This window comes from Rissa tridactyla, chromosome 5, assembly GCF_028500815.1.
Source record: "Rissa tridactyla isolate bRisTri1 chromosome 5, bRisTri1.patW.cur.20221130, whole genome shotgun sequence".
NCBI classification, from domain to species: domain Eukaryota; kingdom Metazoa; phylum Chordata; class Aves; order Charadriiformes; family Laridae; genus Rissa; species Rissa tridactyla.
In genome coordinates, this window is record NC_071470.1 from 28734537 (window position 1) to 28758769 (window position 24233).

Genomic DNA, 24233 nt, shown 5'->3' on the forward strand with positions numbered 1-24233 from the left:
GACAACGAAAGGCTGTCCTTACTACTATTTAAATGGGCAACAGGTAATCTTGGTCACCACATGATGTCCTCATGAGAATATGAGGATTAAAGTCAAACTACGTGATCGTCTTTGAAGTACCAGGTGCTCTATCTGCTCTGTCTGTAACCTGGCCTTTAATATCCTTCCCTTTAACATAAGCTCTCTGCTCTGTTTTGAAAACAAGAATTGCTCGCTTTTTGTCTGTACTTGCGCGCCACGCACCCATATTTTACGCATCAGTTCCCTTATGTCATTTGACCCGGTGGTGAGTTTTACAGGTATTGAATAAGCAGGGACCTTGAGGGCCCTTCTATGCCACAGGGAATACTATCTATATTTATGCTGTCAACGTTGTTAAGGACTGTGGTGGGTTGACTCTGAGTGGATGCCAGATGGCTACCAAAGCGAGTCTATCGCTCCTCGTCCTCAACTGGACAGGGGACAGAAAATACAACAAAAGGCACATGAGTTGAGATAAGGACAGGGAGAGGTCATTCAGCAATTACCGTTATGGGCAAAACAGACTTGACTTGGGGAAAATTAATTTAATTTATTACCAATCAAATCAGAGGAGGATAACGAGAAATAAAACCTAAATCTTAAAACACCTTACCCCTGCCTCTCCCTTCTGCCTGGGCTCAACTTCACTCCCGATTTCTCTACCTCCTCCCCCTGAGCAGTGCAGGGGGACAGGGAATGGAGGTTGTGGTCAGTTCATCACACCTCCTCGGGGGCAGGACTCCTCACACTCTTCCCTTGCTTCGTTGTGGGGTCCCTGCCATGGGAGACAGTCCTCCACAAACTTCTCTAGCTTGAGTCCTTCTCACAGGCTGGAGTTCTTCACAAACTGCTCCAGCATGGGTCCCCCATGAGGTCACAAGTCCTGCCAGCAAACCTACTCCAGTGTAGGCTCCTCTCTCCACAGGGCCACAGATCTTGCCAGGAGCCTGCTCCAGTGTGGGCTTCCCATAGGGCCACAGCCTCCTTTAGGCATCCACCTTCTCCGGTGTGGGGTCCTCCATGGGCTGCAGGTGGATGTCTGCTCCAGCGTTAACCTCCATGGGCTGCAGGGGGACAGCCTGCCTCACCATGGTCTTCACCACGGGCTGCAAGGGAATCTCTGCTTCGGTGCCTGGAGCACCTCCTCCCCCTCCCCCTCCTTCTTCACTGACCTTGGTGTCTGCAGAGTTGTTGCTCTCACATGTTCTCACTTCTCTCTTCTGGTTGCTGTTGCATAGTGTTTTGGGTTTTTTTCCCCCCTTCTTGTATATGTTATCACAGAGGTGTTACCACCATTGCTGATGGCTGGCCTTAGCCAGTGGCGGGTCTGTCTTGGAGCCGGCTGGCATTTGCTTTATCAGATACAAGGGAAGCTTCTAACGATGCTTCCCCTATGCTTCCTCTAATGATCCCATACAGTCCCTGTTCCCTGGGGTCCTTGGATTCCCAGAGCTTAAATGAGTACTTCAGTAAATGAACTTGGATTTTGCAGTGTTTCGTTTGAAAGTAACTCAACTTCTAGGGTCCTTCCTACCTATCTCACCAGGCGCTGTGTGCCAGGGTTTGTGTACAATGTTAGATGAGGAGGACGCATTTGGAATAGTATCTTTGAAGACCAGCTGGCTGAGAAAGGAGCTTCCTAAAGTGGTTTGTAAAAAGTGCTGTGGTGGTAGGTATAAACAAAGTCCCAGAGAGGAGCATGTTCTTAGCACTTCAAGTTCTGCTGGAAGGAGTTACGCTTGAGATTCATTTTCTTGCAGGTTAAGTGCATAAACCTCCCTTTTTGAAAACCAAGGATGAACTATGGCAGAAGAAAGCCAAATTGCTTTGGCTTTGGTCAGTGGCTGGCACACTTGTGTACAGCGTGGAAGAACAAGCACCTGGGTGGTTTGTACACAGCCTTTCTACCTTCCAGCAGCCTGATGGTCATGGGGTAAGACTGCAGTGCAGGGGCACTCAGCCTTCATCTGCAGGTTTAGCTCTTTGAGAGCTTCTCTGGGGATATGGGTTTGAACCACTGACAGCAAAGATGAATCAGCTTAGTTTTTGCTCGTTGTTGATATTTGGTAAAAGGAGAAACCTTATTTCTTGAAATGGCAGCTGTGCTTGTGTTGAACCCTGTTTGTCATATGAGAATGTGTTAGTTTCTCTGAACTTGTCGAGATCAAGTTTTCTCTGGATATGTCAGTTAAGATTTGTGGCTGTCTGTAGACATAATACTGACAAAAATTAGATGCCTCCAGTGCTTGGTCACATGCATCTAAGCTGCTTACTTATCAAGTAAGGGTAAATCTTCTATAGTATCAAGAAGATGCTTAGAGAAGCACCTGCTTTGGAACATTATTATTATTTTGGAATAAAATTATTTCTTAGCACTCCATAGGCTTATTTTTCCTAGTGAGACCGTATGCATGTATACTATGCATGAGGTTGTGTGTTCCTTATCAGTTGTGGCATTATCTATGGTGTGTTATGAAGTGTTGGTGTTGGCTCAGGGCTGCATTTGAAAATTGAGTTATAGAGGAGATGGAAGAAAGGAGAACCCTGTTGGCTCGTTGCCGGTCAGTCCCGACACCTTCAAGCGCATTTGGGAACGGAGTGCTCCTGCCCTGCCTTCTTGAGCACTATGCTGAAGAAAGTTTCCTGGACTGCCCCTCTGTCTTTGTTGCTCTCTCTGCAGCAGTTTGAGACTGAAAGGTCTGATTGTTCCCTCGGGCTGTTACTTGCCTCTTTGGGTGTGGCAGGAAGATCCAAAGCGAGAAAAAGAGACCGCTTTCCTGGTTTGCACATAGCTTTCCTCTTGGAAGAGCGTAAGGCATCACAGGTACAGTGCTAAGTGAAGTACTAGTGCTGTCATTAGGCTCCAGGTTAGCACATGAAAATGGATTATTGCTTCTGAAAGCAGCTGTAGTGCTGACTGTTGACAAAGAAACCTAACATGTTGGCCGTTTTCAAGGGTCACGTGTGCTTGTATCAGCTCTAAAAGTCCAGAGGTCTTTCACATAAAGCATGAGTTGGAATTAATTTCCTTCATTTGAATATATGCAGGAACTTGGTTTGAGAAATAGTGCGAGCAAATAATTGGCTGAGGGGCTAAAGAGTCGGTGGTTTGTCCCTTTGCCCTAGTGACCCAGAGTAGTGTAGGTTAATGAATTTTACCTTTGGACTTCGCTTCTGTACAGTACTGCTGAAACACAGACTTTTTAAGTGCTTGGGTTTTTAAACGGCTTTGCTGAATCAGGACTGTTGTGATCTTGATGTAGAAGTTGTACTTTTCATTTATCGCTTTCATTTGTCACTTTGGGGAGCGAGGATGAAGCTTTTTATGGTTACACACAGAGGGACCATAAAAAAGAATATGTTCAGTTAAATAATAAGCCATGCAGTTCCCTTCCTTTTGAATGGACTACAAGACTCTTAAGTCTTTATTGAGTCCACTGCTGTGGATATTGTCTATTTTTCCAGGAGTCTGGCTCCTCTTCTTTTTCAGGCTGCTCCTAGAAGTTTTTGATCTAAATGTTCTGAGTAGCAGGATCTCAAGAAACCTCTACAGAGAATAGGGACTACACATGAAATAAAGGGCTTTAGGAATATTACATTTTAAGGTTTCCAAAGAATCTCTGTGTTTCTGAGAGAAAGCTTCTGAAGCAGGATTGGCATCCTAAACCATACATAGAAGGACAAATCTAGTCCAGACTGTGGCCTTATGTGTAGTCTGAGAAGAAAAAGGGCTTAAGTTTCACAATAATAACTACTGGTTTCAGCATTAAGTCTGAAATCATGTAACACATACATTTATATCACATACGTACACACACGCATATGTTTTGGGGTGACACTTAATTGGGAGTTCTGAACTTAAGGAATTGTGTCCATTGATACCATCGATAAGTCACCTGCATTATTGAATAGGACCCTTTCATAATGCCATTTATTGCTTTTAATGAGAGGGCAGCCTATTGTACTTCGCTAATTTTGGTGTTAAATGGAAAGTAGAATAACAAGGAGCATTATACTGTTTGTTTCCCACTTTCATTTCTCCAAAAAGGGAATTCACTGACCACAGAAGGGAAGAGAAAGGATGGAGTAATTTGAGATATTAAACTTTATATGTGATGTTGTCTCCTCTTCTGTGCATGTTTTATGTTAAATGAAACTTATTAGATAAGAGCATAGGCTGTTCAGGAGGAGACAGGCTGAGAACAGGACTGAAGTGTGTAGGAGGAGGGACAGAAAGAGCTGGATGTGCCATGGGGGAGGATATGAATACACTGCTTTTAACCACAAGTGAACAAAAACTAGCTGAGCTGCAAGTGATGTTGTCCAGAAGCTGGGAGGAAGGACTCCCTAAACCCAGCCTCTGATGGAGGGAACCTGCAGGGACACCCAGCATAGGCTGCTTCACCACCCTGTGGGTGGGCTGGGCTCCCCAGCCCTGCTGTCGCTGGACCCCCCAGGATTCACTTTCCTGTTGGAGGGAAAAGGGGAATTTGGTGGCAGTTTCGTCCCTCCCACTACTTTATCTGGATGCATTTTGAGCTGATAGTTACCAGTAACAGGCATCTAAAAGGTTTGGGGAGAGAGGAAGGCAAACAAGCATATGTTTTAGTGGTATGGGAAGCAGCATAGGCACCGAGGGTCTGTGTTGACAGATGATGCTGGAAACAGTATTTCAGCAGCCCATGAGGCATTTAGGTATACTCATCTGATGGATGCTTCAGTCTTCACAATATAATTTTGGGTACTACTTATTTGAAAGCCACTTTCTGTCTACTTGAAACAAAAGACTAATGGTCCTCCCCTCATCTGTACTTACTATCATATCTCTGTGTAGAACAAAAGAAAAGTTGTACCATTTTTCTGAAATAAACATTCTGTCTCAAAGCAAATCTTCATAGGTGTAAAGTTGGAGTTCTACAAAGATAACAGCCTTTTCTTTTGATAAAGGTTGAAAATTGATACAGTGAATGATACAGTGTTCAGAATTCCTGTCCTCTAATTCACTGCATGAAGTCTTGAACTTTTTCACATGGCCTGTTCTCCACTAGGTGTTGAACTGAAACCGTCCATATTAATTTTAATCCCTGTTTTTTATGTGTAGAATAACGTAACTTTTGTTTAGAATTACCATTCTGTTGGTTCTTCCTTAAATTTTGCACTGAATCTTATTTGAGATGCAGCCCTTTAGAATAAAGGGAAGTTGCTTTTGCACATGAAATCTTTATTTAAACTCATGTTAGTGCAAAACTGCTTTCAGTTACTCAACAGCAAAACTAAGAGGCTTGTTGAAGTTATTTGTTCTATGGAAGTTAAATGAAAATCTGCTCAGCAGTACTTTGTTTTGGGTGTTTGTTTTTTTTTTCATTTTTTTTTTCATTAACGGTATAAAACTATGCAGTGAATGAGGACTTAATGTGATCCAGTTATTATTTAGAATAAAGTCAAGTGCATCTGTTTCTTTTCTAGTGGCTGGTGGGAAGCATTACAAAAGTTTCCTACCTGGCTAGTGGATGAGATTTATGGTGTAGATGGGTGTTTTATGTCGCTTGCAGCATTAGTCTATAATGCTTTTCCCCCCTGTTTTTTCTCCTTCATCTCCTGTGTGGGGCTGCCTTTTGTAAAGCTTGTGGTTGTTCAGTTCTACGCATTCCACATGCTTGCTTTTGAACTGAAAGAGTAAGAATTACATACATTTTGATAGATGCATACAAGACTTGAGGAACTAATTCAGATGAATGAAATTAAGGTGTGTTTTCATTCTGATTCATTGGCTGTATGAAGGTTTAGTGAATTAGTGGGTTAGATGGACTTCGTATCTTCAGTTAGTTCGCAAGAACTTTCCTGATGTTTCCTGTGTTAAAAGGAGCTGTGAGAAGAAGTGGATGGGCACTGGGGGATAGGGAGAATATCAGCACAATCACTGCCATGTGACACACTGTCTCGCTCTCCATCTAATCAAAATACCATTTAACGTTCAACTGACCCTTTTTCCTTCCTTAGCAGCAGTATCAACTGCTGTAAGTTATTGCAAGTACAGAAATGATTAAAAAAAAAAGAAATTACTCCAACTGTAAAGAGTACTTAATTCAGGGTTGACATTGTGAGGGAATGTTATGTACACTTACAGATTCTGAAAAATGCAGTGAGTGAGGTGAAATTAGATGAAATCTTGCTCCTTGATTTTTATTTTTTAATACTGTCTCCTGTCCTTTCCCAGTGTTATGTAATCTGTGGGGATGTTGGAGTCAACATTGACTTTTTTTTTAAACATCTTTGTAAAGGCTCAAATAAGAAACGGGTTGTTAATAAAATTACGTGTATGGATGAATATATTTAACAGAAATAGTATGTGGAGACCATGGGTTTGCTGGAACAGGAATATGTGTTTTTTATGCCTTGCTCTGGATATGCAGAGTTCTGTTAAATAAATGTTGAGTTTGCTGTCAGGAAAAAAATAATCCATGAATTCTTCTTTATGAACTGTTAATCTCAATTTGGGCATTAGTTACATTGCTGTTTTAAGGAGCTATCTGTATTAAGTCTCTCTTCATAGTCATTAAGTGCCTCAAAAATTTACGAGACATACCATAAGAATAATAAAGAAAAAAAACTTAGAGTAAATAAGGAGTCATTCACACCTTACATTGACAGCTGACAGAATAAACACAAGAACTTGGTAACAAACGTGTTACTTAGTGCTTGGACTCCCCTTTGTGAGCTGCAGCCTTTCTCAAGTACAGAGCCACAAACCAGTTTAGGTCAGAAAGGACTTCTGGAGCCATCTGGTGTAACCTCCTACTCAGTGCAGGGTTGACTTCGGCATTACATCGTGTTCCTGAGGACGTTGTCCAGCCAATTTGAGTATATCTGAGGACAGAATTAACCACAACCTCTCTAGGCTATATCGTCCAGGATTTATCCACTATGTGATTATTTTTTTTCTCCCTTTTTATCCATTTGGAGAATACCTTGCAGCAGCTTGGTGCTTTGCCACTTGTTTTTTTTCTGTTTGCATCTCTGAGAATGGTCATCCAGGCTAAATGAAACCATCTCTCTCAGCGTCCCCACTTGTATGTCATAGGCCTCAGCACCCAGCCATCACAGTGGTCATCCACTGGATTTCCTCCAATTTTTGATCTCTCTATTTTAGTTCAGGGGCCCCAAACTGGATACAGATACAGTCTCATGGATACCAGGTAGAACTCTTAATCACTTTCCTCTTGATCTTGCTAATGCAACCCAGAACGTGTTTAATCTTTATTGCTGCAAGATCTTGCTGCTGACTCAAGTTCAGTTTTTTGCTTAGGGTGATGTTTCATGTATTCATTAAATTTTTTATCTGTGTGGTATTAGTACTTCAGATCAATGAAGAAAGCTGGGAATAGAATTTTGGGTTATTCCAATAACATCGGGGTAGCTGGGAATTTTGCCAGCTAGAAGAGAACCATCATGTATAGCCGGTTGACTCTGGTAGTTTGAACTTGGACCCAAATGTTGCTTTTGTATGAGAGTCCTAACTTGCTGAAACTTCTGTTTCTGCGGATTCTGCAGCATTCGTGTGGTAGGCTAGCACTATGCATCATGCACAGGCACAGTGGTTCTTGGGTTGCTACAACCAGTCATAACTGCTAAACATGCAGGACTACTGTGATTTATCTTTTTGCGTCTTTGATGCTTCAGTGCAGGCAGCTCTGCTTTCTCTCCTCTGAAATGAGGGCTACCCTCTAAGAAAAAGAAGGTAAATATAGAACTTTGTAGTCTTGATAAGTAGTTTATCGAACCCTGCTTTTTTTTTTTTTTCCAGAAACCTACAGAGAGATTTCCAAATGACCCTTTTGCAAGCTATCGGGTATCCTGTACTGGTAATTTGTATTGTATTAGTGTCTTCCTCAACTGAGGAAATCTTTTTTTAGATCTGCAAGTATCTGCTGCATTGTAAAGTGTATTGGTTCTTGGTTCTTATTGAACATGCTGGAGTGTCAGTGGTTGGAAAACTTCATTTATAAAATGTGACAAGGATTTATAAAACATGATTTGTCATTAGTTACTGCTTTAGTAGGTAGGTCAACTTCTAGGCTGTCTGGCTCTGTTCCTGCTGGATTTGTTTATCCATAAACGAAGCATTGTTATTCCTTTACCTTGACCTTTGGAACTCTCTGTGAGATAAAGTTCTGCAAACCTTGCTTTTGCATGTGATTTTTGAATTTTATTGAAAGTATAACTTTTGAGTCATTAACAAGGGTTCTTCACTGTAGCCAAAATACTTGGACTTTTTGATGTTTTGTTCTCTTTGCTTTGGTTTGGTTTTTTGTTGTTTTCTTTTTTTGCTTTTGTTTTGTGGTGGTGGTTGTTTTTTTTTTTTAATATAAAAGTGTAGGTTGACAGGCAATCTGGTGTTGGGAAGAGAGAATGCAAGAACTGACAGTCACTACGTCTAGTGAATTATTTCTAGAAACCAGTGTTCTCTGGTCATGAGTACCAGCTGTTGGCTTTTGTCTGTGGAGAGTGTAGATTTAGGGCTTCTCAGAAGATTTCTGGTCGGGCTTCTGAGAAGAATTTCTTCTTACTTCCTTCAGTTCCCTAGTCATCATGATCTGTGTGTCAGAGTCTTGTTCCTCCACTAATCTGGTAACCAAAATTGCTGTGACACAATCCGCTGCTGATATTTGAGAGTTTGTTTTCTGTGCCTCTGGAAATGATTTAAGTGGCCAGGGTGCAAATTGGGAATATAGAGGTGAGAATCTTTCTTCTGTTTATTGAGGGTAAGTGGTGAAGGCTGTAGTTAGTACAGAATACAAGTAAAGGTCATTGAAGGATGAGGAAAAAAACCCAAATATTGTTACACTTTTTGCCTAAATTGCATAAGGGTGTTGAGAATGTTTCCTAAATAGTGTTAATTGAATTTGTACCATGCTAGGTAAGATGGCTGGACACTTTAACTCACAATGCAGCAAATATTTAATAACATTTCTCTTAATATATTTTTTGCTTAATAGATGCTGTACGTTACGTAAAGCATCCTGTTTCACTGTAGTTTCTGGATGCCTTGTGGAATAATGTCTGTAGAGACATCTCTTACACTGTGATCTTGTGCTCGACATATGGGCTTACCTTAGGTCTTATGATTAATATCTGCTTACTGTCAAACTCTTTATCTAGAAGTCCATTATATACTCCAGTATGGCTGCCTTTGCATAGGCTGAGGGGCTCAACGCATGAGTGCTCTCTCCATGTGTAGTTTAGAGTTGCCAGGAAATTTCAGGATCTTCCTCCAGAAGCAGCTGAAATGGACTTTGACTTGCCTCTTTCCTGCTTCTTAAGAATACATGTGAGTCTGACAGTTGTCTGAAATTGTTTTTCAAGATAACTTTCTTCTGCAAAATCTGAACCTTTTGCAGTTTCTCCACTGTCCTTGTTTTTCATCTGCTCTACTCGCGAGACTGGTAAGTCCTTCCAGTTGTTAATTCACATGACTAGTCCAATTGTTTTATCTTCTGAAAGTAAACTTCTTAATTGAAAGACTAATTAAAATTTGAATGTGAGCATGCATCTTGAGAGCAGGAAATGTTATATGTGTTTTTAACACTCATAAGAAAAATTTACTTGCAATTGCAAATCAGTTTTGGGTAAATGCAGGTAAAAAAGTGAATCAGTCTGTGCACAAGTTTTGTCAGTTTCTAGTTAATTCTTATGCTTGTTTCTTTACAGTAACTGTCCCTTTAAAAGTAAGGAACCCATTTATTTGCAAATATAATCCCTATGCTGGGTCGGCATTGAAGTAGTCTACCACAGAGCAGCATGTGCCATCTCACTTTTGTTTTGCTCGCAGCTATCATTCCATGCTGGTAGTTCACAGATTGTGGTCTTTGGAACTTCGTGTAAGGAGCCATGTCAAAATAGGAACATCAAAATAGTTAAAAATCTTCATTGTTAGATTTTCTGGAGAACCCAAATACCCTTATCATGAAAACTCATACGTCCTAAGCTCCTATACCCTTTTATTTCAGGCAGCTGGTATATCTTGGGAGGTCTGGAGGAAAAAAAAATGCCGTAGCGTTGCGTGGATGTCCAGGTGTAGAGGGTGTGTGTGCACCAACAGGCGTCGGTGGGTGTATGTGTGTCCACCTTGCTTGACTCCACCCTCTGACAGCGACGGTGTTGGAGCCCATCCTTTTTTCCTGTTGTTGGACTGAGATGTGCCGGAGATACAGTTCCTTGACTCCAGTGGTACTGAACTTCAGAGGTATCTCAAGGGGCACAGTATTGAGCCTGCCTGGCTAGAGGAGACTTTGAGACTTTTCAAGGAGGAGGTTTACAGCTGACTTTAAGTTCTGGACTAAATTGGTAACAGAAACCATGGCAGCACTGTCTCTGCTCCTTTTAGTGGATGGGTTTGTATACTGAACTGGGGGGAATGTTGCGGAGGGATGACCTTTTAAGAGGTGACTTCACATAAGGGGCTAACCTTGCCTGGGACAAGCTACAGCTGAAGTGTGAAGAAATGAATACTGGAACGCTTGTGGAGCACTGCTATGAACTCATCGCGTGGCAGTAGTTGCTGACAGTTGTGTTACAGACTTCCTGTCTTTTTAGAAAGAGAATTGAGCTAAACTAGATAAACTTTCTGCTTTGGTGCTGATGTAGGACTTTGTTTAAAAGCATAAGCTGGAAAAAGCTGTAATAGGTACTATGTGGGTAGATTTGGTTTGATTGCTTTTTGTTGATGTGGTTCTAATTTTTTTTTTTTACTTGATTGAGGCTTCAGCCTGACCATGACAGCACACAAGGCTTCATAAATACTGGCAATATATGAATGTGCAGTATGTGCAACTGTTCAGTAAGCTTGTCTTATAGCGCTTATAGAACTGAAATGAAGTGGTTCTGAAGTTATATTAAAAAAAAAAAAAAGATTAAGTTTTCCTGACACTGTTGAACCTATCTGTTAGTGTTAACTTCCTCCTTTCCCCACAAAAAAGGCAGTTGGGTAGATAAGTATACAATAATGGTGCAATACTGTGTATGTTCAAGCAAAAGGTTGTTAGATTTCTCTCCTGTATCACAGGATGCTGTTTGTATGGGTGTAGGCATTAACTCTGGAGTTAGAATTAATTTCTCTTCAGGCAGGTAACTCCTCTCCACAGCTCAATTAAAATAACAAGGTTAAACAGCTGTTCAGTGCCAAATTTTGTTTTTAGGGGACTGTGCAAAAGTAATTTTCTGTTTGAAACGTGATCTCAATTTAACTTGTGTGCTTGGTTTTCCTAAAATAAGCAGCTGCAGACGCTTAGTGTAAAATAGTTAACATGTTCGATATGAAATGTAACCCATGACACTTTAATGGCTCCACGTTATGATATTGCAAACATGATGTATCATGTTAGATATTCCTGTTAATATCCCTATTATAAATGAGCGTGATGTGCTCTAATGGGTGTGAGGAGGACAATGAGACTGAGATAATGACCAGCCTATGATATCTTCTTTACAGGCATGTCAACCCTTTTTACATTCAAGATCTGAAATTAATTTTTATATCTTAAAACACTTGTAATTAAACTTTGAGATCTTTTTACCCTAGGATTTCTGAGCTTGTTTTTGGAGTGAAAACCTGTTTTTTTCAAATAGAGAATTTTTGCTCCTTACTAACCTCTATTTTTCCATTAGGTAAAATCTTCTTAAGTTACCTTTAAAGTGGAAATTTTTGGTGAATTATATTTGCTCAGAAGTGAGACTGCTTAGTATTTTTTTTTTTTTGAAAATCCTAGGGAGCTGTGTAAGTATGGGAGGAAAGGAACTCCTCTTTGTGCTGTGGCAGCAGAAAAATGAAAGCTTTTGCTATGAATTATTTGCTCTGATAGATATGTATATGGCAGAAATCATTACTTCCTTCTAAGGGAGTTGCACATTTTAAGGATCTGCTTTCAGTCCAGAAGTCTCAAGCAGGGGCTTTATCGGGACCCCGTGGTGTTGTCCTGATTTATTGCAAAGCTCTGCAGAAATTGAACCAGAGAACATTCCATAGTATTTTATTCTTTTTCCTTAAGTTTTCTAAAATTTAGGTGCACAGGGAGCAGCATCTCTTCTGCTTCTCCCATGCAAGCCCAGCTGTCATGTGGTTTACTTTTGGCTTGTTCCAGTCTGGGGTAGATATCAGGGTTTAACAATGTTGTGTGTCCTCAGTCAAAGCAAGAGCAGGTTATGTTTATGGTTCTATATCTGATTGTGCCAGTTTCTGGCTTCTGATTATGTTACACCTTTTGGGAATTTTGAGACTTTTTGGGGTGCATAAAGAGTGTGGACACCAGCAAAACACCAGAACTTAGGCACAGACAGAGAGCAGAGAAAAAGAGGAAAAGGAGAGGAAGTTGTGCTGCACAGAATGGGAATTTTATATTTACCATGCCTGGTGCTTTCAGTTCAATGTATTTTTTTAAATTAAAAAAGGAAAGAAAAGGCAATCCAGAAGTCCCTGACATAATGCACCGAGAGGAAGAGAAGCCGGGTGCCCTAGAACGTGCAGTGGAAATCCTGCAGACAGAACTGAGCAAGTGCTGTGCCATCTGCTAGATAGTCTGTAGAACAGATTACTTACTATGATGCTCCCTCTAAAGGGAAAACAGATAGTTAGGCTTGTGGAATTGAATGAAAGCAAGTATGTGAGATTGACTTTTCAGGTTTAGCTCATCTCACGCAGGCACTAGCAGTAGAGAGCTATTATACTTTATCATTCCAGTTCATCTTTATTTTGCTGCGAGGATAAAGACCTACTGCTGCTCTTAAAATCCATCAGAGGAGATTGGGGGGATTGTTGCATGTATATATACCTGTTGTAGCAACCTCTGGTGTGGATAGATAGGCAGAGAAAATTGCCTGTTAGTCCTTTAATTTTCATGTTACTGCAGCACTAATCAACTGTGGTGAAAGCCTTTTACTTGCAAAAGAGGATTTGAATGTGCACAGAACTGTCACACAGGTGTGCCTCTTTGTTGGGGCTCTGATCATCAGGTGTCCCTGATGCTAGAAGTTCTTGTTTTCTCTAAAGACAGTTTGTGGTATGGAATTTAGTTTCCTTGCTTCTGAAGTAGAAACAACCCGAAGCAAAACCTTTTGCAAGGGCAGCTGGCTAGTGTTGCACTGTGTATCCTATTTACCTGCAGTGGTTTTGGTGATGTTACTCCTGTTATATTTTCCTTTTTAGTCTTAGATATATTTTAGAACTTGCTTGGTATTTCTCAATTTTAAATTAACTAATTGTATATATATAAAAAACATAACTTAATATCTGTCTCTCTTTGTGTTTATTTCCCTGGTTGCTGTCTCAAAGGATCCTATAAATCCATCATCTCAGCTGTCTTACATACATGTTATGCATTTGGGCAGGGGTAAGAAGATAATTACATGCGGAAGCCTTTCAGGGTACTAAACACACAAACAGAATGGATTCTTCTTATTGCCAAGGTGAAGGAGTTGCTGGTGAAAAGAAAGCAATTTCAACTGAGATACCTTTCTTGGAAGTTGCTTTTATTGTCTCTTTTTCCAAACACTAGCAGTTGTAGTGGTAGCAGTGTAGTCAAATTGTTGATTAATGCTGTAGTTAGCTTATAAATCTCTAAGTAGCATTACAGCTGTAATGATGAGCTACAGGAGACCTTGATAACACTGAAATGGAGTATGCCAGTTGTAGAGACAAAGCAAATCTTTGATTTTGATCCAGTAGTTTACCTGTAGTATTATAAGTTCCTCCTTTGAAAAAAGTGGAAAGAGGGAAAACACAGCAGTATGCTTCCGTGTTTTCCATGCTGTTCTTCTTTAGTGTTTTCCCTACAGTTGTTTCCCCTACATCTTTATATACTATGTTTTATTTTGTGTGGGATAGGGGAAAGCTGAAAGGGGTTTGTAGAAGTATAGTTACTGCTTAGCTTTGACAGCACTTGTTACTGACTTGTGTGATTTGCGTACCTAAACACCTTGTTCTTATCTTTTAATATGATAATCTGTTCCTGGTTTGAGTTTCAAGGTAACTGTACCCTTGTGATATAGAAGCATGTGATCATTTGTGTAAATATATGCATATTTAAGGATGGCAGTGCACCCTTACCTTATAATACATTCCAGTGCACGGTGACATTTGTGCCTCCATTTCTTTTCCTTGTATTAAAGATTTATCCTGTACTCCAAGCAATACTATCTCTGTTGGTGTATTTATGATATTGTTCATGTCAGCTGATCCAAAGCAGCCAGGAAAAACAACTTTTTTGTGTCCATGTTTTTCCTCTTGCAGATGTGTATTCAGCCCTTTTAGAACATGAAGTTCAATATAGTTTTATTTCCCAAACTGCCACACTTTATGAATAAGAAACAATCGGTACTTGCTGGGTCAACCCACTGGGCATTAAGGTAGTAACTGTAAGTAAGGAAAAGCAGTAATGCCAGACTGGAAGCATCCGTGGTGTGAAGGTGCTATAGCTGCCTGCTGATGGAAGTAGCAAAAATACTTTTGTCTCAGTGGAATTGGTATTTTTTTCTTTTAAATGAGGGAGCGAAAGCCTATAGTCAAGTTCCCAAAAAAACCTACCAGAACGTGTGTAAATAATTGAGCTAACCTGGACATATTGGAATATTCGCTGAAATAGACAGTAGGGCAAAAAAAAATCTGTTATTTTAATAATCCAAGCATGCCATGGGTGTAGAATGTCTGTTGTGCTCTTGGAGGGTCTGAGTGCTGCCAAAAGCATGAAGACTGGTCTGTACTGTATGTCCAGTTTTGAAAAAACATAGTTGTGGTGAGAAGATGCAAGTCTGGCATATTGCTTTATGATTAAAAGCTAGCAATAGCAATAAAAATAATTCAACTTTCAGTGGCTTTGTCTAACTTTATGACTATTACTTCAGTGTTTAAGCTGGTTAATTTGAGACATTTCAGAGAGACTTCAGAATTAATGTGTTTTCATAGCTGCTTTTAAGGTTATTCAGAAAAAATAATCTTTTATGAAAGCAGATCAAATACAGCAAAAAAACTATGATGTCTGCAAATTTTTTTGTTATTTTTGGTAGTAGTGTGTTGTAACAGGTGGGTGGAAAATGTTTATACAGCAAGAGATACAGTGTCTTAGCCTGACTTTGAGCCTGAATGATCTAGAGGGAGGCTAAAACAGAAGGCTACTTCTAGAAAGTTACAAATAAACTTTTTTTTATCTACTAAAAATTCTTACTTAACCTAAGTCCATTGTCTAGCACGGTGATAAATACTGCATAATGTGTCAATGAGGGTAGGAAACAGTGCCTGCCAGCACAACCACAAGAGGAGTTGGAATGTGTGATTGGGATACATAAGCAATTAGTAAATTCTTCTTTCTGTTTACTATAATTAATCAACCTTTTTTTAATCAAACTTTTTTTTTAATAGGAATTTGTTTACCAGAAAGCAAAGTGCAAGATTTGAAAAACAAAATGATGTGGGATGGAAGTTGTTTGGAAAAGTACCCCTCAGAGAAAACTCACAGAAAGATCCAAAGAAAATACAAAAGGTACTTGTTTAATTCTCCGTTAGGGTTAGTGGTAAATGTAGAAGCCAGTTAAGTGTTTGATCGGTGTATATGACTGTGAAGCCTTTTTGTTTGATGAGTTGCGCACCATTTCTTGGACAGTATCAAGGAAGATTCTTCATTGAAATTTTTCTTTTCGCTTCTATTATAGCAGTGCTATTCAAAAGAATGTGTTCTACATGATTATTACATTGAGTACTCCATCAAAACAGACACCACTTTGGTATAAAGCATTTCATGTGACGATTCAAAGTATATGAATGCGTACTTGGTTTTTATAGTCAACCTTAGCAGCTATTTTGAAAATCTTTCAATCTTTTTTTTAATCTTTTTCTAGCTTTCACTGGTTTGTGGCCCTTGTGTGTCAGACCCATCTTATAACGTGCTGTTTGAAGGGAAATTGTGTTCAGCTGGGCCTTGCTTATTTGTGCTTAAATAGTAATTAAAAATACATAATTTCAAGATAGAGTGAATGTGGTAGAGTGCCAGAAACTTGTGCTGGAATGCTGGTTTTACCCACTCCTTGTTTCTGAAGTGTTTGCTGTTTGGAGTTAAGATTTTTCCATGTGTTGATGAAAATTTGATTACTGACTTGAAATGTTGGAACAATATAATACAGTAAAGGATAAGTGAATGGAATAAAGGTGATTTTTTTTTTTCTTGTTCAGTATAGTTCAAAAGGGGTCATGTATTGAAATTGTTTATTGAAATGGTTCCCTGAATAGAGAAAAGGTTTAAAAGCATCATAAACACCAAAGAATTTAGGTTTCTCCTTGTCTTCGTTGCTGCTTAACTAGTTTTGACATTGATTTTTATGTGTATATCTGTTGCTTATATTTGCCAGTAGTTAGATCCACAATTTGTCAAATTTTAGCAGCCGTTTCTGGGGGCAGGGGAGGGAGATGAAGAGGTTATACAAAAATCTTTTCAGGCCTTCCTTGTTGTGCCCTAAGAGAATAAAAAACACAGTGAAAATCCCTTTCCTCCTGCTCTGCATATCCCTTCTCAAGGTATAGCATTATAACATTGTTGAAAACATAATATTTCAGAGGACTGGTCGTACTGCAGATAAATGTAAGCACATTGCGAGTGAATCAAATAACCTGCCTTCCCAAGGGGAGAAATCTTGTGAAATCCGACTGCATGGTCAGTAGTTTATGAGCTGCTCTTTCAGCGAGAAGAAATCATCCTCTTTCAGTCTGACTCACTTGATCTAGGATTTTTGGATTGCATATAGGCATTTTATGTGTTTGGGGCTTTTGTTTTATTTCATTTGGTTCTCACTTCCGTGTCCAAACCACTGTGGGAATAGGAAGGTTTGCATGGAGAGAGACCATGCAGTTAGAACTTCAAACCCAGCTGCTGTGTGTGAAATGAGAATGCTGATTTGAAGGACTGTGCAGCTTAATTTAGGGTAAAGTGCTTTGGAAATGCACGTGTGTCATGTGGCTGTTCTTAGCTGTAGTTAGGCTGTTAATTTAAGTGAAGTTCGAGCAGCTTTTCAAAGTTGTCACTATGATCAACCATTCAGACTTTATCTGCCGCTTGTCTTGATACAATTAACAGTTCCGAAGTGTTCACCAAAGTTTTTTGATTACGCTATTGAAGAGGCTTAATAATCTCAGTACTCTGACACTTTATAGTGTATTTTATTGTAGTCATCTGTTCTTTGATAAGTGGGTAAATCATGTATTGTGGTTGTTGCTGGTAGTGTGAATATTTTTCCTTTAGATCCAAACTATCTTGCATCATGAGTATTCAGTGTTCCCAGAACATTACAACTTTGAATGGTTGTATTAAATTTGTTAGAAAAAAGTAGCTATTAAAGAATTGGGTAGTATGGCATCGAACCATTAGTGAGTTTCTGGCAAGATTGCAAGTCTGAAATGCCTCTTGGATAGCAATAACTAATCTTTCCTAATTTATTTGGTGCTTTCCTGAAGTTATTTTTGACATGCAGAATTTCTGAGGCATGGGTAATGCTGTAAATAATTAACCCAGTCTCACCAGCACCCAAAAGCACGTCTCAATTTAGGTTACCCCTCACAGGTTGCTTTGACAATGACAAAGTGGCACTTGTGTTGCAGAGTTTTTTGCCCATTTAGAGATATGCTTTTATCGCTTTGATTTGTGCCTAAAGAACTTGCATATGTGTAAGTGGAGGAGTTGACAGCATATGGCTATTGGGATGATGCCTGTTGGCCAACACCAGTTCCTTCTTTCTGGAAAAAAGGGTACTAGGCCAGAAGAATAAATACTCTGGGTCTTTTTCTACCTTGAGGTATGTATTTTATTTCCAAGGCCAGAAGAGTAGGTGCTTGAAAGATCCTTATCTCATGTATTGAAGAATTTGGAGGTATGCACTGAAAAGGTGCCTAAACTGTTTCTTTTATAGGCGACTGTTAATTGTCTGCACTTTGTATATGCTTTACTTGAAATTGGGCTGCTTTTTTTTTCCTTTAATTTATTTTTCTTTCCAGATGTGCTGAGGCCTTCCTTAAAGCTCAGTGCAGTGGGAGTTACGCTTGCATTATATGAAATCCACTAGAGACACCAGGTGCCCTGAGAAGTTGATTGTTTGGGGATGCACGGTTGATGACTGTTTTGGAGCTCGAGACTCCATATCTTGATCACCAGTGTTTCATAACTTGCATGCGGTCTTATGCAAAGAGACATGGAAAACATTATGGAACACTCATACTGACAAGTCCATGTAAGGGAGCTGGGTCTTGCTTGAGGACTGTGCAGGGAGCTGCAAAGCCCTGAACATTGATGGCAACATCATAATTGTTAATTGAATTCTGTCAGCTCTACATATGGTGAAGTGTGTACAGCACACAGTCTGAGTGGAAAATGCCACCTAGACAGAAGAAACTAATTAAAAATCTAAGTATTCTTTTAACATAGCGTTGTGTGTACCTTCCTGTACACTTCAAGAAAACCAAACTGGAGGGAGAAAAGGGAGAGTCAGTTTTTCTGATGTCATGAGAAATCAGCAGGATTTTGAACTCTGCTGTCTGTTGCTCCCTTGAGCTAACATAGTGATTCGTAGCAGCAGTCACCTGTCACTTCATGCCATGAATTTCTGATTATATTACACAACTGGGCTTGTGCAAACTTGATGAGAAATAGTTAGACGTTGCCATGTGCTGCTGGCCACAGTTATCATGGGTATTGCTTCCTTCCCATAGTACACTTTATTCCTTCTGTCTTCTGTATGTGCAGGATTATCTAACCTCATTCATAGGATTCAGTGCTCTGACAGACTTATTTCTAATGTTTTGTGCTGCTGACATGATGAACAAAAGAATTGTGCGTTGGCGTGCCCTTGTAACTAACTTTTCATCACTCTTGGGTATTCATCTGGATTTGTACTGAAGAGATACTTAGTGCCCTGTTAAAGGTTTTCATGCCTGTTTGCTGGTGACAGAAAACTGACAGGCTTCTGAGGGACTGCTACTTGAGATGCCTCAAGTTTGGGAAAGGGTGGAGATGTAGACTGTGCCTTCCTCTTGAGCTTGACCCTGTCTCTTGTGTTCCAGTTCCTGCATCTGTTGGTGCTGCTGGTGCTTGAAACAGTGGTTGTTTATTGAGCAAGAGCCTTTCCATTCTCTGTCTGCTCAGGCTTGACTTACTGATTCTTTTCAAGGGAAAAAACCCAAACTTATTCATACCACGGAGTCCAGGTCTTCCTGAAAATTGTCTGTTCACAGTGATGTAGGGCCTGCAGGTCGAGGGAGGTGATTCTCCCCCTCTACTCTGCTCTGGTGAGACCCCACCTGGGGTACTGCATCCAGCTCTGGAATCCTTATCACAAGAAGGACATGGACCTGTTGGAACGAGTCCAGCGGAGGGCCACGAAGATGATCAGAGGGCTGGAGCACCTCTGCTATGAGGACAGGCTGAGAGAGTTGGGGTTGTTCAGCCTGGAGAAGAGAAGGCTCCAGGGAGACCTTATAGCGGCCTTCCAGTACCTAAAGGGGACCTACAGGAAAGATGGGGAGGGATGCTTTATCAGGGAGTGTAATGATAGGACGAGGGGCAACAGTTTTAAACTGAAAGAGGGTAGGTTTAGATTAGATATAAGAAAGAAATTCTTTCCTGTGAGGGTGGTGAGGCACTGGAACAGATTGCCCAGGGTGGTTGTGGGTGCCCCATCCCTGGAAGTGTTCAAGGCCAGGCTGGATGGGGCTTTGAGCAGCCTGGTCTAGTGGGAGGTGTCCCTGTCCATGGCAGGGGGCTTTGAACTGGATGATGTTTGAGGTCCCATCTAACCCAAACCATTCTATGATTCTATGATGTTATTGTCTATGTGGTAAAATACTCATTAGCCCATAGTTTGTAGGAGAATCAATCTGCCTGACTACAGAGGCTCTTCAGTAGTGTTTCTGTTAGCAACATTTTGGTCAGAGTTAATTCTGAAAGGCAACTGAGAGGAAAGGTGATAGATTCTTCAACGCGATTTTTACTTGACTGTGGTTTTCTGTCTTGAAAAAAAAATAAAAATTCAAGTTACATGTAACTTGTTTAGACTATCAGAGGTCCTTTGGATTATCTAAGATGCGACAAAATGGCCTGACCATAGCAGTAGCTATGGTTATCAATTTCTGTTTGTGTCTGTCCTCAAGTTTCACATACCTAGGGAAATTTGTCTGATCATACCTGCTTGGTATGAAGCTCTTTGTGCACAGTAACTAAGGTGACTGAGCCACCAAGCAATCCTTTCTCAAATCAGCTGCTTTTGCTTCTGGACAGACATCAAAGAAATCCTTTGTGCCAGGTCACTAATTAGAGCCCTGTGACTATCCCATGAATATGGCTGTAGGCTCCTATAGTGAGTTCATCGTTATGTTCATGGTTCCATCTTTTGATACCTTTTTTTTTTTTCCAGAATGAGATGAGCAATGTTAATTGCAAACATAGTCTTCTGAAAGATAAGGATGTTAGTGTACATGTTTTTTTAAACTTATATGAAGGGAATAGTCTTTAAATACATTCATATTGTATGTTGTTCTGATACTTTCCCCATAATAATCTCATCTGGAACTGAAAGAAATTTGCACGATAGTATGCAGTTTTAAGCTGTTTATGTAAAGCATGAAAAAGGGGGGAAAAAAGTAATTGAACTGTGAAGTGGCTAACAATTGTTCTTAGAAATACCAATTCTTATTTCCTTCTGGCCTGCTATTTAATAAATAAATAATGAAAACTTGAGACCCTCAAACATCAGTTGCCTTTCATAAGTTGAATGTTACTATACCACAGATGAAGAAGTACATATACAACTGAGGCCAGACACAATTTCTAAGGAGCTGTAACATTTTTTCTGTCTGACCTCTGACCAAAAGAATGGACAGACAGGTTTTTGAGCACATAAACCTTTTCTTAAATCCTATAAAAGCTTCTAACAGCACTCGCTTGTTCAACTAGTATATGTAAGACATAGCATCATAATCTATTTTAACAATGTGGGAATTAAAGTCACTCCAGCAAAGTCGGTGTTTGGCCTACTTTTACTGCTGACAGTATACATGAATGTTTCTCTTTCAATGAAGAGTCAGTATTGGCATAGGCTAAGGTTGGATTGCTTTGCATCATCACCAGAGGCTTTATATGTAGTCTTTACCCAGGTAAATGTTTTAAAGCTTAAAAGTTGTCAGAACAAGTAATCTCGTCTGAGAAGCTAGAAGTATGTGTACAATGGAGGTTTGCATGATTCATTTTTTTGTATCAATTATCTTTAGGAATCCTGCTTGAGCAGAACTGGTTATGTCAGTTGCTTTTGTAACTGATGTGTGAAAATGCACTAAAAGTCAGATGACAGTTACTTCACTGAAAGTAATAACCAAAGTTAGATTCTCTTCCCTTCCAGTAGACTGTAGAACTGAGCTAGGCTTTGCAGCCACTCTTCCTTTCAGGAGTTCTTTCCAGGATTGGCAAGAACAGCAGATGTAAATGCCGTATCTTTGCAACTTCCTTCCTCTACCCTCCAGTGGTTTTGTTAGTGAATGCTCTTGAAAAAGAAATTCCTTTAAAAATTCGAGAAGATGTAACATTGTTCTCAGTGTATCATTTGGTTGTCTCCTCTCATGTGACTAGTTTTCACAGAACTTGTTTGCAACTGGCCAGTTAAGACCTTGTGTATTAACAGAATAATATTGTTATGGTTTGAGAAAATCCATAACAATTTATTGTCATTTATACAATTATTCTATTACCCGATGACCCCTCCCCACCTGGGAATGGGAATTGGGGAAAACAAGGAAACACAGGGGCTGAAATATAAATAGATTTAATAGAATAAGACTAAATAATTAACAACAATACTAAAGAACCATTAGTATTGAGATATATATATATAAATACATTAGTATTGATCCCAATATGAATATAAAATATACGAGGATTATACTCAGCCAATTCTATCAGTAGGACGCTGTGCACTCCCAGCAGTGGTCAGCAAATGTTGGACATTGCGAGCACAACAGCTTCAGGAGGAAGGGAAGGGCTCAGGGGTCTAGCACCGAGGCAAGGAGTTCTCTGGACCACTACCATCAAGGGAGAGAGAGAGTGCACAGCAAACTTTCTAATTTATATTGAATGTGACGTTCATGGTATGAAATAATCCTGTTGGCCAGCGTGGGTCAAGTGCCCAGGCCTTGCTTCTCTTCATCCCTGCACCTGGCAAGGCTTGGAAACACCGAGACCTTGAATCCCACGTAGCCTAGCTGGCTATAAAGTAAATATTTTCATGAATTCAGACACTAGAGTTTTCTAAAAGTCCAGTTTTCCCAAGCATTAGAAGAGAAGTTAGTCCTGTCGCTCAAATCAGGACAAATGTGTATAGAGGAAAGTCAGATTTTAGCTATATCATAGACACATGTTACAGTTGTCTTACCCAAAGGAGTAGCTTAAATGAAATTACTTTTTTTTCTGCAGTGTATGTCTCTTTCTGTAATATGAAAATCCATTTTTTTAATCAGTGAGTAATTTTTTCCCCTCCAAATATACTGTGACCCTGTGAAGACTGTTCAGTTTAACTTTATGAATTCCAATAAGAGCTCAATGAAGTGTCTTCATTTTCTTTGAGTTTCAATACCAGTAAAATTCAGCATGTATAACACTTGAGGCCTTTCGATAACAATCTTTACTCATAATTCACGTCTAAATACTTTATGATCTCATTTGCTGACAATCTATATCAGAATATTTTAAATTTCTAATGGCAATTCCTTAATAATAAAAAGTAGCTATGATTTTTAACCTAGGGATTGTCATCTTCCCAAACTTAAAAGGTTTTGTGTTCTGAAAGCCATAGTGCACTCTCTTGGTGGGGGGGTGGACTTTTTTCTTTCTTTCCCAACTGGGCTGTCATCAGCTGGAGATAAAACAGGCTTTCTTTTAGGAGTGATGCACTAACAGGAAATAAATCAACATGATTTACCAGTGGTTTTTCTGTAATAATTAGATCATGACTATGTGTGGGATCAACAGTCTAGTTAATTAAAATCAATTGTACTTAAGAGGCTTACTCTGCAGCATATGATAAAGTGAAAATGAGCTCTCAAAACAGCCAAATACATTGCTTGGCTCATAGGCGATGTTTTTTTACAGGATGAATAGTTAAGCTTATAATAGTACTTGAAGAAAAACCTTTGCAAGTTGATTTGGGTCATTTACCATTCAAGTTGATCTTCACTTGATTTTCTTTTTTTTTTTTTTTGTAAGCTATAATCCTTGTTGATTAATAAAATCACTTTACTTAAAGCCTGTTTTTTGGCTTGTACATATTAGGTGGAAAAAGGTTGCAGAGCAACAGCACCCAGCAAGAAATACTGAAAGAGATTACTACAAGCCATGCTTTAGGCAGTGATAAGAGCTGCTGTTGAGAGCAGCATATTTTATCCAGGAAAAAACCCACAACCCAGTGAACAGTCACCCCACTGCTGGTGTGTGGAGGTTCTCATGCAGCTCCGTGTGCAGGAGCACCCGAGATGGAAGCCGTGCAGCGTGGCTAGCTGCCACCATGTGTTCTGCTTCCTCTCACCCTCTGCTGATGGGTGACAATTGTCTAAAAATACTGAGCTTTTTGAAGCGTTTGCCTTAACCATGTGTTAGGCTGTATTCAGATGGACGATTCAGGGCCTTTTGAAGAGGAAGTGGCTCGTTGAAGCTGGCTGCTAATTCAGGCAGGAGGTAGATCTACAGTTTTGGATAAAGTGTTGTCTTTTGCTTGTACTGAGTTTTCTTTGGACAGATCATGTGATAAATCATTGTGACTAATGGCTATAGCTGTCAGTGGCAGGGTGGCTGTTTGCATGTGGACTTTTTTCACGCTTTAAAGTGTTCTAGGCTATAAACTGTTTAGTGCAATTTTTTCTCTTCTGCAGTAGAATTCTGAGGGTGTAAATGATTCACTTCCCTTGTTCTCCTCCTCTGGATTCATTTCTACTTGTCAGCCTTCAAGAAAGCAGGATTTAGATCAGTCATGGTGTGTCTGAGTTCCTTTTCCTAAGAACAAAGAAACAAAAGTGCAGTTGCAGTGCAAGAAGGCATAGTTAACTGTGGTTAGTCTAAACCTAACCTATTCTTGTTGCAGTCTCTGGAAATAAAGGTTTAACTCTAATTTTCCCACTTAAGAATTATAACCCAAAACTTGCAAGTTGC

At 39.8% G+C, this 24233-nt stretch overlaps 1 protein-coding gene across 3 annotated transcripts in view; it reads left to right on the forward strand.

Annotated features, from left to right (window-relative positions):
• TBC1D14 (TBC1 domain family member 14) overlaps window positions 1-24233 on the forward strand; it is a 76751-nt gene that overhangs the window by 8251 nt on the left and 44267 nt on the right. For all 3 annotated transcript variants that reach the window (XM_054202075.1, XM_054202076.1, XM_054202077.1), the window contains exon 3: window positions 15428-15548. In XM_054202075.1, the coding sequence (XP_054058050.1) occupies window positions 15428-15548 (121 nt within the window). The remainder of the gene's footprint in view (window positions 1-15427; window positions 15549-24233) is intronic.